Below are 13,849 nucleotides of genomic sequence, written 5' to 3'. Positions count from 1 at the left end.
AGCAGTTTTGAGAGAGGCAGTGACCGGCAGAGACAAAGCCAGGCAGCAACAGTGGGCGTATTGTATGAGTCACCTAGAGGAGTGGGTGGGAGGAGTGGGCTACTTTTCAGACAGGATCCCCCTCTCTCTCTCTCTCTCTCTCTCTCTCCCTCTCCCTCTCTCTCGCTCTCTCTCTCTCTCTCTCTCTCGCCCACATGATTTGACACTCAAACTCATGTCGTTAGTGTCGAGCTCCTTGCGTAAGCCAGCCACAGTCGCCAAGCAGCGGGGCTCCGCTAGCTAGGTTGGCAAGGAGCAGGAGAGAAAGACGCCATCTGCAAGGCAGAGAGAAATATCCCACTGGAATGTACAGTACTACAACGCTGTCCACACACACACACACACACACACACACACACACACACACACACACACACTCACACACACACACACCAGCAGATACACACTGCCAACTGGGAGAGATAGAGAGAGAGAGAGAGATGGGGGGATAGAGATGGAGAGAGATAGAGAGAGATGGGGGGATAGAGAGGGAGGGAGAGATGGAGGTAGAACGTGAGAGAGGGTAGGAGAGAGAGGAGTTCAGTGAATTCTGTGAGAGAAACACAGACACAACAATAAATAAATAATACTATTAATATTTGTACATGATAGGAGTATTAACCCGGTAGCTCTTTAACGTAGTCTACCCGGGTGCCATACTCAGCAGTGGCTAACATGGGGCTCGAACCCATGACTCTGAGATTAAAAGTCCTACTGCTCTACTGACTGAGTTAGACTGAGTTAACTGAGTTAGACAGGAACCTGTTTTTCTCACCTTCTGTCGCTTTATCTCTCTCTCCCTGTGTGTGTGTGTGCGCGCGCGCCACCCCCTCTCTCTTCCTCCCCCCTCCCTCTCCTCATCCCATCCCCCTCTCTCTCCTTCCCTCCATCTCTCTCTCCACCCCTTCCCTCCATCCCCAATCCCTCTCTCCATCTATCTATCCATCCCTCTGTCCCTCCCCTCTGATTAACCGTCTTCCTCCACCCCCCCCTCTTCCTCCCTCCTCTCTCTCCTTCCCTTCATCTCTCTCCACCCCCTCTCTCCCTCCCTCCATCCATCCCATCCCACCATCCGCCCATCTCTCTCTCCACCTCCACCCCCCTCCTTCCATCCCTCCATGCCTCCATCTCTCTCTCCAGGGGAAGGATCTGTTGGCCCAGAAAATCCCCATGTGGCAGCAGGCGTGCATGGAGCCCAACAAGCTGCCGGACCGCGCCATGCTCCTGGCCCAGCAGATGACCTCGGCGGGAGCCGCCGGCGCCCACCACACCCCTAAGGGCAACCTGGTCATCTCCGAGCCCATGCCCGGCGCCAAGCCCCTGCCCGTACCCCCCGAGCTGGCCGCCCTCATGGCGGCTGGTGGGATGGGACAACAGGTGGGTCTGTCGCTACTGTATTCATAGTTTATTACCTGATATACAAAGTGACCCATGGTCTTAAAGCTAGTTTTAGTTGGTGGCCTTGGGAGTGATTAAACCTGGCGCTGCACTTAGCGTTGTCATTATTAGTCTGTCTGCCTTTTGAGTGGGAAGCTTTGAAGAGATCTGGCGATTAAGATGTGTAGAGTGCATCTCATCAGTGCGCCAGGATACGGACAAACGCACGTACCCATACACACACAACACACACACATACGGGTTGTGTGCTGAGGATCAAATTAGGCTCTTAATGAAGTCCCGGAGTGTGTTGAGCAGCAATGCTACGGAAGCCCTCAGTAGAGACACACACACACACACGCACACACACACACACACACACACACACACACACACACACACACACACACACACACACACACACAGAGAGAGCTGCTCCCTGTCGTCGCCACTTTATCCAGGCTATGCAAATCAAGTCGTTAGCACTTGCTTGATTTGCATATACACGTCAATTTGAATGCGGCTAGTAAAATAATTCTGTGGCTCTTTGGGCCTTATGCCCTGCTAGCTGCTCTGTTAGCATCGTTAACTTAGGTTACTTCCTGGAAGGAAATCCACAGGACTCCCATGAAAGAGCAGCTCAGTGTGGCCTGGCCCGCTAATGAGAACTACAGAACTACACAACTCAGTCTACATTATATTTTACTGTGTGATGTTCTCAGAGAATGCTATTTGAGTTTAAGCACTTCCTATTTCACTGTCTCTCAGTTTGATTGTCATTTACAGTACAGGTCCATTCAGTGACATCACGTAAAGACCCTTTCAATGGAATTTTCAGTCACTAGGACAATGACTCGGTCCAAGTAAAAACTAGCAAAATGTCCAAATTAACTGTGACCTTGTTCGGTGGTGGGACTATTATTTACATCTGTTAAGCCTTTGGGAAGCTCAAGATGCTTGTCATTTACAACGTTAGCTAGCTAGCTACCGCCACTAACGTTAGCTAACAGCTTTGACAGTGTTATCGTCACGGCAAACCAGAATTTGAGATGGACCAAAGTGGTGTTATTTTTTTGAATAAGAACGGTCCACTAAACAGACATACACCATGAGAAGGGCAGCACTGGGAACAAGGCTTTGTGATCCTCTATTACAGCTGATCCTCTATTACAGCTGATCTCTCCAGTGAGCAGCGTTTCCTGACCCAGTTTGAACAGCGGAGCCCTACTTCTCTCATTACTAATTGATGCCATGCAGAATGTTACGCAACGCCACTCGCGGTGATGTAAGCTGTGTTCTCTCCGACTAATATGCAAATATGTTTCTGCCGCCCGCAGAGGCTGATGGGAGCGGAAGGCATGCCGGCGATGAACGGCACGGCGGGCGCCCACGGAGTCCACGACTACCAGCAGTGGGTGGAGGGCAAGGGTGCCCATGCCAAGGGCTCGCCCCAGCCACACCGACAGGGCAGCGAGGTCTACTCCAACACCCTGCCTGTCCGCAAGGTGGTGCCCGCCAAGAGCAAAGCTACCCTGGGTAAGGCCATGGCAGGTGACGGGCCTGATTTCAACCATCTGGGATCAGCATCGGTGATAAGGAGCCCCCTAACGCAGGGGTTCCCAAAACCTTTCAGCCCACGACCCCCCAAAATAACGGTGCGCACACGCACTGATAGGTATAACAACAACCAAAGAACACAATCTATTGTAGCCTATTATTTTACAATAGCAGCAGCTGTATTATTATAAATTATATAAATAAATATTATTTTTATCTTTCGTAATAATTATGGTTAATAGGCTATTACAGTACCTCATCATCTCGCAACCACCCAGGGGGTCCCCACCCCCACTTTGAGAACCACTGCCCTAACGCATACAGTAGCTTGCACTAGTCAGTTAGAGGAATGGGCTCTCCCACACAGGGATGTTGCATAACAGGATACAGGTACACAAGAGTTCAGCCTTCACTTAAAAGTGCTGCATTGTTATGAGAAGTAGGCTAGACCTTTGTAGACCTGCGTGGTCGCAACCTTCAAGAGTTTGAATGCCACGCTTAAAAGGTTCTGTTGGTGTCTTGTACATCTAAATGTCAGAGAGAGAGAGAGAGAGAGAGAGAGAGAGAGAGAGAGAGAGAGAGAGAGAGAGAGAGAGAGAGAGAGAGAGAGAGAGAGAGAGAGAGAGAGAGAGAGAGAGAGAGAGAGAGAGAGAGAGAGAGAGAGAGAGAGAGAGAGAGAGAGAGAGAGAGAGAGAGAGAGAGAGAGAGAGAGAGAGAGAGAGAGAGACAGAGACGACTGTCTTAATGGAAGCAGGCCAGGGTGGAGGGGAACAGAGACGGGGGGAGGAACCAAGAGTAAAAATAGCTGAAGGACATAGTCACTTTAGAGATCATCGATCATCATACACGTCGTTAACTGCCAGGCTCAGTACAGTATGTAGTGATCAGTACTGTATTCTAGTGAAGATATCCCTCTATTTACATACCCACTTTCTACTCGTGTGTGTCATGTGTAGTACATGTCCACGAATAATGATGTGCGTGTTGATTGACAGTCTGGCTTCTCCTCCCTCACTCACATACCACGTCATACACACTATATACTGTACACACATCCTCACATACACATTACACTTTGCACACTCACTGTACCGTATATACACTGACCGCACTACATTCTGTATATATATTTTTTAAATATTATTTTGCATTCATATTTTGTACTAGTTTTTTTGCACTGTCCCGTCTCGTCCCTTCTAGGGCATTCATGAATACTGAATTTTAGTCGTCATCAACGACTCCCCCAAAATAGTCGACTAGTCGATTAATCGCGAGTTTACAGCAATTTATAGCTATTTTTTCCACCCAGTAACAAAGGTCAATAATCAAATTAAAAATTAATAAATAAATGTTATTAAAAACGAAACAATGAAGAGGAACTACTCACAGCCGTCCCCAACGGCAAAACAACGATTGAACATACATACTTTTTTTTTTGTAAACGACTAGTCGATCAGCAATGCACAGGGTCGACTAGTGGTTTGATAGTCGACTAATCAACTAGTCTGTGAAACACCTAGTCCCTGCATCCAGGCCAACATTATCTTCATGTTATGCACCACGAACGAAGCAAATTCCTAGTACTGTATGTTGAAAAACTGGTAATAAAACATATTCTGATTGTGATTCTGTCCAGCAGAGAACCGGACCCTGCCCAGGTCCAGCTCCATGGCGGCTGGTTTGGAGAGGAACGGACGCACCCGGGTCCAGGCCATCTTCTCCCACGCCGCCGGTGACAACAGCACGCTGCTCAGCTTCTCGGACGGCGACGTCATTACGCTGTTGGTACCCGAGGCGCGCGACGGTTGGCACTACGGAGAGAATGAGAAGAACAGGATGTGAGTCGGCTGTAGCCCAGACGCCCACTGCTCCAGGACCAATGTTTGGGTCCACGGTCTGGGATAGGCTGTATGACTTATGAATGGTTATTAATGGTTATTGATGGTTATTAACAGTTATTAATGGCTACAAATGGTTATTCATGCTAATGAGTGGTTACAATTGCTTATGAATGCTTATGTATATGCTTAATAATTCTTACTCAGTTCATATTGTCTTGTAGTCTTAATAGTGAGTGTACTATCACAGTTGCTGTAGCTGTTATCACATCAGTATCACATCTGTTGTTGTTGTTGTCCTGCTCAGGCGCGGCTGGTTCCCCTTCTCCTACACCCGGGTGATCCCAGACAGCGACAAGCTCAGAGTCAACAAGTAGGTGTCCGTCCGCCCCTCTGGTGTGGAGAAATCCTCCATGCTGATGTCACCAGGCATGACCAGTGACGTTCACCCATCCATGTCGTCACAGTCTCCAAAACCGCTCCAGTCTTCCCCAGAATGTGATTGGCTGTTCTTACTGTAGTTCTGACACACTGCTCTCTAATGTACTGTAACGCTACGCCGTCATTCGACATGACTTGTGTGTGTTTGTGTGTGTGTGTGTTTGTGTGTGGATATGTGTGTGTGTGTGTGTGTGTGTGTGTGTGTGTGTGCGCTCCAGTCTCCACCACGGGAAGAGCAGCAGCACAGGGAACCTGCTGGAGAGGGAGGATGTGGGCGTGGCCGGCCCAGACTATGGCGTGGCGCAGGGCAGACAGCAGCGGCCCTACAGCGTGGCGGGGCCGGGCTTCTCACAGGTGAGGGGTGGGGGGGGCAGCCAGGAGAGCTGTACGGGGGGAAATGTTAGGATGATTCCAAGGGCCCTAGACTGTCCGGGGGCCCCATAAACCACTATTATTATTTGTAGTAGTAGTATTATTATTACAATATTACGATTATTATGATTATGATGATGACGATGATTATGATTATTATTGTTGCTATTATTATTACATTGTTATTGTTATTATTTTTATGATTATTTTTTTTTATTATTAATATTAATATTATCATCATCAATCAATCAATCAATCAATCAATCAATCAAAGCTTTATTTCTCGCACGCACGCCCACACGACACATGATGCCTGGCAGAGACCCGCGAGGGACCAGGCATGAGAACGTGTGAGAGCGTTCTACATTACATCACATCACATCACATCACATTACATTACAGTCAGTTAGCAGACACTTTAATCCAAAGAGACTTATAATAATTGCATTTAACGTAGGTCAGTGTACTACTATTCACAAGAGCAAGTGCGTCTCCTTTCTAAAACAAGTGAGCATACATAATCTAGTGCTAAAGCCAAAGTGCAAGAGTACAAAATACTGTATGAATAGAATAGATGCTTAAGAGGGAGATTCCTGGTAGTATTTCTTGAAGAGGTGAGTTTTGAGCCTGCGACAAAAGATGGGCAGCGACTCTGCTGTCCTGACGTTGGTGGGCACTGCGGGGCCAGGACAGGACAGGACAGGACAGGACAGGACAGGACAGAGAACAGCCTTGACCGCGTCGATTGACCGCAGGTGTTTCTCTGCTCTCTGTGCCGGGGAGGGAGGGGCACGGGGTGAAGCACTGAGACTCTCCACAGATTGTGTCCCGATGCAGAGCCTCTTCCAGCTCGTTTGCAGGACACATCTAGAGCGAGTAGATGTTAATCCTGACGAGCTGTCTCCTCCGCCGGAACACCCGGCTGCCCAGCGCCTCCGTCTGCACACAGCACTCTGACAACCTTCCGCTACATTAGATTACATCAGCAGGAGATCAGTTCCCTCTCTTCAACTCTCTTATGTGTGTGTGTGTGTGTGTGTTTGTGTGTGTGTGTGTGCGCTTGTGTGCGTGTGTGCGTGTGTGTTTGTTTGTACAGTATGTATCTGCGCGTATGCATGCGTGTGTGTGTCTTATCTGTCTGCCTTTGTGGGACAGAGAATGTGTGTGCATGCATCTATGTTTGTGTGTGCATGTGTGTGTGTGTGTGTGTGTGTGTGCGTGTGCGTGAGAGAGAGAGAGAGAGAGAGAGAGAGAGAGCGAAGTGACAGAGCCCAGATTGGACTGCGTCTTTGAGCCGAGTGCTTCTGACAGCCGCCCACTAATAATACAGAGAGGGGTTATCCCTGCTGACTCGGGGGGGGGGCGCTCCATACCCACTGTCACTGAGAGGGGAGGGAGGGAGGAAGGGAGGGGGTGAGAGAGAGAGAGAGCTGAGGCATGGTTACATAACACCAGAGCCCTCCTTACTATTCACCCCACACAAACCCTGGTCCTCCTGGGCTGGAAGTGGGATCACATGTAGGGATACGTGGTCATGTAACCACTTCTGCCCCCCCCCCCCACACACACACACACACACACACACAACACAACACAACACAACACATGGTCGTTTCTACTTCTGGTGGTCTCTGGGGGATGTCCCTGGTCAGGGGCGGACTGGCAGGAAATATTCACCCAGTCCGGCCAACCGGCCCTGTCCCTGGTGACGTGGAGAGAGAGCAGGGCTGCTGTCTGTGGTGTTAGGAGTTCTGGCAGGTGGATCTGCACATGAGGGGCCGATACTACATTCTGGGGCTGACAGCCAAGCGGGTTGTGATCAGGGTAGAGGGCTGTGAGGGTAGGGGGTTGTGATCAGGGTAGAGGGTTGTGATCAGGGTAGAGGGTTGTGATCAGGGTAGAGGGTTGTGATCAGGGTAGAGGGTTGTGATCAGGGTAGAGGGTTGTGATCAGGGTAGAGAGTTGTGATCAGGGTAGAGGGTTGTGATCAGGGTAGAGGGTTGTGAGGGTAGAGGGTTGTGATCAGGGTAGAGGGTTGTGATCAGGGTAGAGGGCTGTGATCAGGGTAGAGGGTTGTGATCAGGGTAGAGGGTTGTGATCAGGGTAGAGGGCTGTGATCAGGGTAGAGGGCTGTGATCAGGGTAGAGGGCTGTGATCAGGGTAGAGGGATGTGATCAGGGTAGAGGGTTGTGATCAGGGTAGAGGGTTGTGATCAGGGTAGAGGGCTGTGATCAGGGTAGAGGGCTGTGATCAGGGTAGAGGGTTGTGATCAGGGTAGAGGGTTGTGAGGGTAGAGGGTTGTGATCAGGGTAGAGGGTTGTGATCAGGGTAGAGGGTTGTGAGGGTAGAGGGTTGTGATCAGGGTAGAGGGTTGTGATCAGGGTAGAGGGTTGTGATCAGGGTAGAGGGTTGTGAGGGTAGAGGGCTGTGATCAGGGTAGAGGGTTGTGATCAGGGTAGAGGGTTGTGATCAGGGTAGAGGGTTGCGAGGGTAGAGGGTTGTGATCAGGGTAGAGGGATGTGATCAGGGTAGAGGGTTGTGATCAGGGTAGAGGGTTGTGATCAGGGTAGAGGGTTGTGATCAGGGTAGAGGGTTGTGATCAGGGTAGAGGGTTGTGAGGGTAGAGGGTTGTGATCAGGGTAGAGGGTTGTGATCAGGGTAGAGGGTTGTGATCAGGGTAGAGGGTTGTGAGGGTAGAGGGCTGTGATCAGGGTAGAGGGTTGTGATCAGGGTAGAGGGTTGTGATCAGGGTAGAGGGTTGCGAGGGTAGAGGGTTGTGATCAGGGTAGAGGGTTGTGATCAGGGTAGAGGGTTGTGATCAGGGTAGAGGGTTGTGAGGGTAGAGGGTTGTGATCAGGGTAGAGGGTTGTGATCAGGGTAGAGGGCTGTGAGGGTAGAGGGTTGTGATCAGGGTAGAGGGTTGTGATCAGGGTAGAGGGCTGTGATCAGGGTAGAGGGTTGTGATCAGGGTAGAGGGTTGTGATCAGGGTAGAGGGCTGTGGGTAAGCAGATGAGGTGGGGTTCCCCAGGGTGGCAAAGCTCTTAATGGTACAGCACGCACACACACACACACTACAGTTCACTCAGCTGAATTGCAGGCACTGCAGTGCCCTCTTTGTTGTGTACCGCTACTGCCCCCCTCTGGTTAGTAATAATATGACTACTGTTCTTGGTGGCACAGAGTAAACAAACAGTTGTTAATATCTTAACGGTTGATTAACTTCAAATAAGAGTACATTTTAGACTGATAAGTGTTTGTCATCTCCACAGCAAGGACTTGAAGAGTATGAGGCCCGCTTCCCCACAAGGTAAGACTGTTTCCACTCTGAAAATGCTTATAGTGTGTTATAATAGATGATATATTACTGTAGTTTATAGTATGTTATCATAGAGTATATTATCCTATAGTGTGTTATAAAGTATAACATTAGATGTGCAGAGCAGACAGACTGGGGAGGCGTTAGAAACCCTGAAAGGCCTGAGAGAGTCGGCACAAAAACTCACACCTGGTGTCACCAGGGAGGGCATGGACCTTGTTTCACTTTTCTTTTATATGATTTGAAGGATTTTTTTTTGTGTCATTTCCTGTTCTGTTATTGGTTTAAACATTTCACGGGCTATAGCGACTGTCCAGTCCAGCCCGGTTCACAGTGAATGGTCAGATCCTGGACACTGAGCCCTCCAAACCCTTGTACATCTCGACCCATGACCTTTAACCCGCCTCCCTCCATTCACAACTATTCCTTATCCTGAATGGATCTTTCCTCAGCTCTAGCTTGTTCTTTGTGTTATGCCTACATTTTCTTCCTTTTAAGTTTTATTTCTCTACTTTTAAGTTTTCTTTCTTTCTTTTAAGTTTTCTTTTTCATTTTGTTAATTTATTTGATCTCTTCCCCTGCGGCTGACCCCCCTCCAACATGCCACACCGCTCCTCTAGCTCCGCCCCCTTGTCTGAGTTTACTGTAAGACAGCTTATACAGAAGACTTGTTACAACTCTCCACTCCAGTAAACCTCCCCACACTACCAGATGCCATTAGAATAGCATGTTTAAACCAGCCCACGCTACCAGAGGTCATTGGGAGGTTGAAGGTCAGCCTACAGTAGAACAGCATGTTTGGGATTCAAATGAAAATGCTCTGAGTCGTGTCCCACCTGTCAGATTCTCTCTTCCGTTCCACAGCACCACAGAGGGCAAATTGATCTCGACAGTGTGAGAGGACACAGACACACAGACTCAGCGCATAGGACAGACAGACATCTCTGCCCCCCGCCCCTCACCCCCATCAACAAACCCCCCCCCCCCCCCCCCTACAGCTCACACCACTTCTCACCACTTCTTCACCCCTCCCCCCGCCCCCTTCTCTGCTCACTGCACAATAGACCCCGCCTCAAGTTCCCTCCCAGTCCAGGGATAGGCTGGAGTGTAGGCCAATCCCCTCCCCCCCCTTTGACCCGCTCTCCCTAATAGGCTCTTTGCACAAGCTCCACTACTTCCTGAAATTCTACAGGCATATTTATTTCCTGTCCTATACCATTGGATGGAAGTGATTAATCAGGTGTGATCAGGTGTGCTGCACACCTGATTACTCACTTCCATCCAATGGTATAGGACAGGAAATAAATATGCCTGTAGAATTTCAGGAAGTAGTGGAGCTTGTGCAAAGAGCCTATAGCCAATCAAAGCCTTGTCGACCACCGTGCAGAACCAACCAAACAACCAACCAACTAACCAACCCAGCCTAACGCTAATGGACTCTGGCCATCTTCATTGATGTCACTGGAACGGACTTCTCTGAGGAAACATCATTTGCTTGTCTTTCATGCATGTACAGTTTTTATATTAACAGCCAGGGGTGTTCCCCAGAAAAACTAAACAATAAAAATTATTTTAACAGTCCTCAACACTCTTATCAGAATGATGGTATGAAAGGGTTTATATCCGTATTGCAAATTTAAATCAGTAATTCAAAGAGGATTTTATGTAAAATGATGAACAGGGGTATATTGCTGCTGGGTGTTTTTAACAGTATGCTACAACTTCTACATCTTCAGATTATAAGTCTCTGATCGTCTCTGGTTCCCTCTAAAGGTGGGGCTGTGTATCACATGTAGTGAAATAACTCAAATGTAAAGGTTTTCAGTCAATTATCTGTGGCAGCCAGACAATGGAATGAACGGCAAGAATGTTTACTGTATATAAATGTGCCATACAGAAATGATCTGAATAACAGTTAATCAAATAGCACCTTAAAGACTTAATCTTCTGTATTTCTGTGACTTCCACTGTAAACATATACTGTTATCTATTACTAATAGCATAGAAAACTTGTTTTGATCATGTGTGTTATCTTATCTGATGGCGGGCAGTGTGAAGCACGCCTACCATGATGGTTCTTGGGGTCCTTCGAGTGTCCGTTGTGTTTGTCTTGAGTATAAAACCAAGGCTGAAACGGGGACAGACAGTAGACCGTCCTCACCGGACATGAGGCGACATCAGCGTCCATGCATGAAAGAAAAGACAGCTGGTACCTCCGTTTACCTCAGCTATCCCATGACTTTAAAGGTGCTAACACACACACACCCCCTCCTCCAATCAGTGTTGCCTGCCATAAGATACGTATAAATCTGTACATAGATGAATACGCAATACAGTGCCTCCAGTAGGTGTGAGTACCAGTAACATGGTTTGTGAATAATAAATGGTTCCTTGTTATATTGGATTGAAGGCTTGTGCGTTGTGTCCTTAGCTGGGGTCAGGAAACGGGGGCCGGTTATCTTGTGAAGCCAGATGAGGGGTGCTGTTATCAAACTCCCAACAGCACAATCCCACGTTGTGGCAATATTTAAATGGGACCATCATCGTGATATTGTCCACGTTCGGCTCCTGCTGTGATTTTGGGACTCGTCTTTGCTTGGGACTTCATCCAGCCGCCATCTGTGCCAATAGCCTTGTAATTGGAAAGATGCTATAGACTAGAGTAGCATGACATGAGAGTTCAGATGGACGATCTGTCCGTCTGTCTTTCTGTGTGGTTATATAAAGATGCTGGTCTGCTCGTCTGTGTGTCCAGTCAGTGCCTGCGGTTCCTTCCTCCTGTCCTGTCCAGTTCCCCTCACTCACCATCAATTGCAATGTTACGATCTTGAAATATTTTGATGTTGATCATTACAATTTGCCAAAGTAAAGAAGCCACTGATACAGCTACAGTAACTGTATGCCTGCCTACACCTCTGCCACATCATACCAACCAAAACCTAGTCCTCCTCGTTACACACTTCTCTTTGCTGTGTCTCTCTGCCCTCCTCTGTGTGTGTGTGTGTGTGTGGTTTAACCAACCCCCCCCCCTTCCCCCCCCCCCAGCTTAGCCAACCCTGCGTCTGTGTTTTGATACGTTTAGAGACAAAAGCAGTTGAGTTAAAACCACTGGAAGCTGCCAATGTTTCTTCTTTCTGCACTAGAATAAGGCAGAGGTACGAACGCCACCACTGCCCAGATAGCACACCCACTCTCTGTGGCAAATCAGTTTGATTTCTATATCATTTACTCTTGTCAATTTGTTTTTGGAATGTGCAGTTTATTTGTTGTTGTAAAAAAGATCTGAATAATGTACAGGAAACTATTGATATGCATGCTTTGGGGGACACCAAAACAGTGTAACGTTGAAAAATGTGTGGTGACTTTCTACTCTTTAAAAAGCTGAATAAATCTTGTCTTCAGTTGAGACCTGGGTTTGTTTCTCTACATGTACTGTATACAGTATCTGCTCACTCTGAAGGCTGTCAGATCCTTGAGAATGAGACGGTCCTTGTGAAGGTTGGAGTCCCAGTAATTTGTCTCTAATTGATCTACTGTCAGAGACTAACATTGTCTGCTTTTGCTTCTTTTTGGTTGAAATTATGAGAAGTATTGCTGCACTTGTTAAGTACTGTCGATGAGTATGCTTTGGGAACAAATTAAATATGAATTTGTTTAATCATAGAACACTTAAAACAGGAAGTTTAAAAACCCTTTCTACAATAGTTATAAGTTCTACACGCTGCGAGCATAATTTGATGTGTACTGTTTAGGGCGATGTGTTTTTATTCCCTTGTACTCTGCGTCTTTGCTTCAGAAATTCAAATAGCTGTTTCAGCTCTGCCTCGCTAGCCACTCTTCCCACATCCGTAGATAGCAGAACCTCCACGTGTGGTCGTGGCCATGTAAATGGGCCTTGGTGTATGTCTCTGTGGATTGTTAGTTCTGTTCAGTACAGCTCAGTACAGTCTGTCTGCGTCCTCCTCCTCCTGTGCCTTGGCCCACCCGTAACACCATACTGCCCCCTGCTGGCCTGCCTGCTCCTCCTGCTACTCACACACTCACAGGTACATTCTCCCCCGCACGCAAGCCTCCCCCTGGCCATGTCTCTCTCCCTGTCTCTCCCTCTTCTTCTCCCTGGCTGTCCCTCTCCTCTCTCCCTGGCTGTCTGTCTCTCTCTCTCTCTCTTTGTCTCTCTCTCACTCTCCCTGGTGGTCTCTCTCTCCCTAGCGGTCTCTCTCTCTCCCTGGCTGTCTCTCTCTCTCTCTCTCTCTTTCTGGCTCTCTCTCTCTCTTTGTCTCTCTCTCTCTCACTCTCCCTGGTGGTCTCTCTCTCCCTAGCGGTCTCTCTCTCTCCCTGGCTGTCTCTCTCTCTCTCTCTCTCTCTCTCTCTCTCTCTCTTTCTGGCTCTCTCTCTCTCTTTGTCTCTCTCTCTCACTCTCCCTGGTGGTCTCTCTCTCCCCAGCTGTGTCTCCATGTCCCTGGGTGTCCCTCTTCTCTCTGCCCCCCCCTGCTGTCCTTGTCCTGCTCAGTGCTCTACGATTCATTCACCTGTTGTCTGTGTTGGTGTTTGTCTGATGCATTGGTGTGTGGTCTGTATTTGTGTTTGTGTGACGCTCGTGTGTGTTTGTGTGTTTGGTATCTCTGACTCTGCATGTGCCTGCCCTGCCTGCCTCTCAACTCACTCTCTTTTCTTACACTTTATTTTGTTGATTTTGTGTTTGTTACACTGAATACATTGAACTAATGCGGACGAACCCACAGTACAGAGAGAAGAGAGCCAGTGTTGGAGAGTTCAACCTTGGCTCTGGTTTAAAGATAGGAAACTTTAACTTGTTAAATTACTCTGTATTGTCCCATTCACTGTAAGCATAAACAAAGATTGCCTTGATTGTACATAGTTATATACAGTACATTTATTGTTAAGTAA

General features: G+C 48.1%; 1 protein-coding gene across 1 annotated transcript in view; it reads left to right on the top strand.

The window, feature by feature from the left end:
- baiap2b (BAR/IMD domain containing adaptor protein 2b) overlaps positions 1-9,839 on the top strand; it is a gene marked incomplete at both ends in the record, with an annotated part of 53,331 nt that extends 43,492 nt beyond the window's left edge. The window contains 7 exons of the mRNA XM_084455819.1: positions 1,180-1,416; positions 2,754-2,952; positions 4,610-4,811; positions 5,119-5,184; positions 5,471-5,606; positions 8,895-8,932; positions 9,806-9,839. Coding sequence (XP_084311945.1) covers positions 1,180-1,416; positions 2,754-2,952; positions 4,610-4,811; positions 5,119-5,184; positions 5,471-5,606; positions 8,895-8,932; positions 9,806-9,839 — 912 coding nt within the window. The remainder of the gene's footprint in view (positions 1-1,179; positions 1,417-2,753; positions 2,953-4,609; positions 4,812-5,118; positions 5,185-5,470; positions 5,607-8,894; positions 8,933-9,805) is intronic.
- Positions 9,840-13,849: the final 4,010 nt, after the last annotated feature.

Source organism: Borostomias antarcticus, assembly GCF_949987555.1.
Source record: "Borostomias antarcticus genome assembly, chromosome: 22".
NCBI lineage: Eukaryota > Metazoa > Chordata > Actinopteri > Stomiiformes > Stomiidae > Borostomias > Borostomias antarcticus.
The sequence above is the reverse complement of the archived record's forward strand: the minus strand, read 5'-3'. Positions and strand labels throughout refer to the sequence as shown.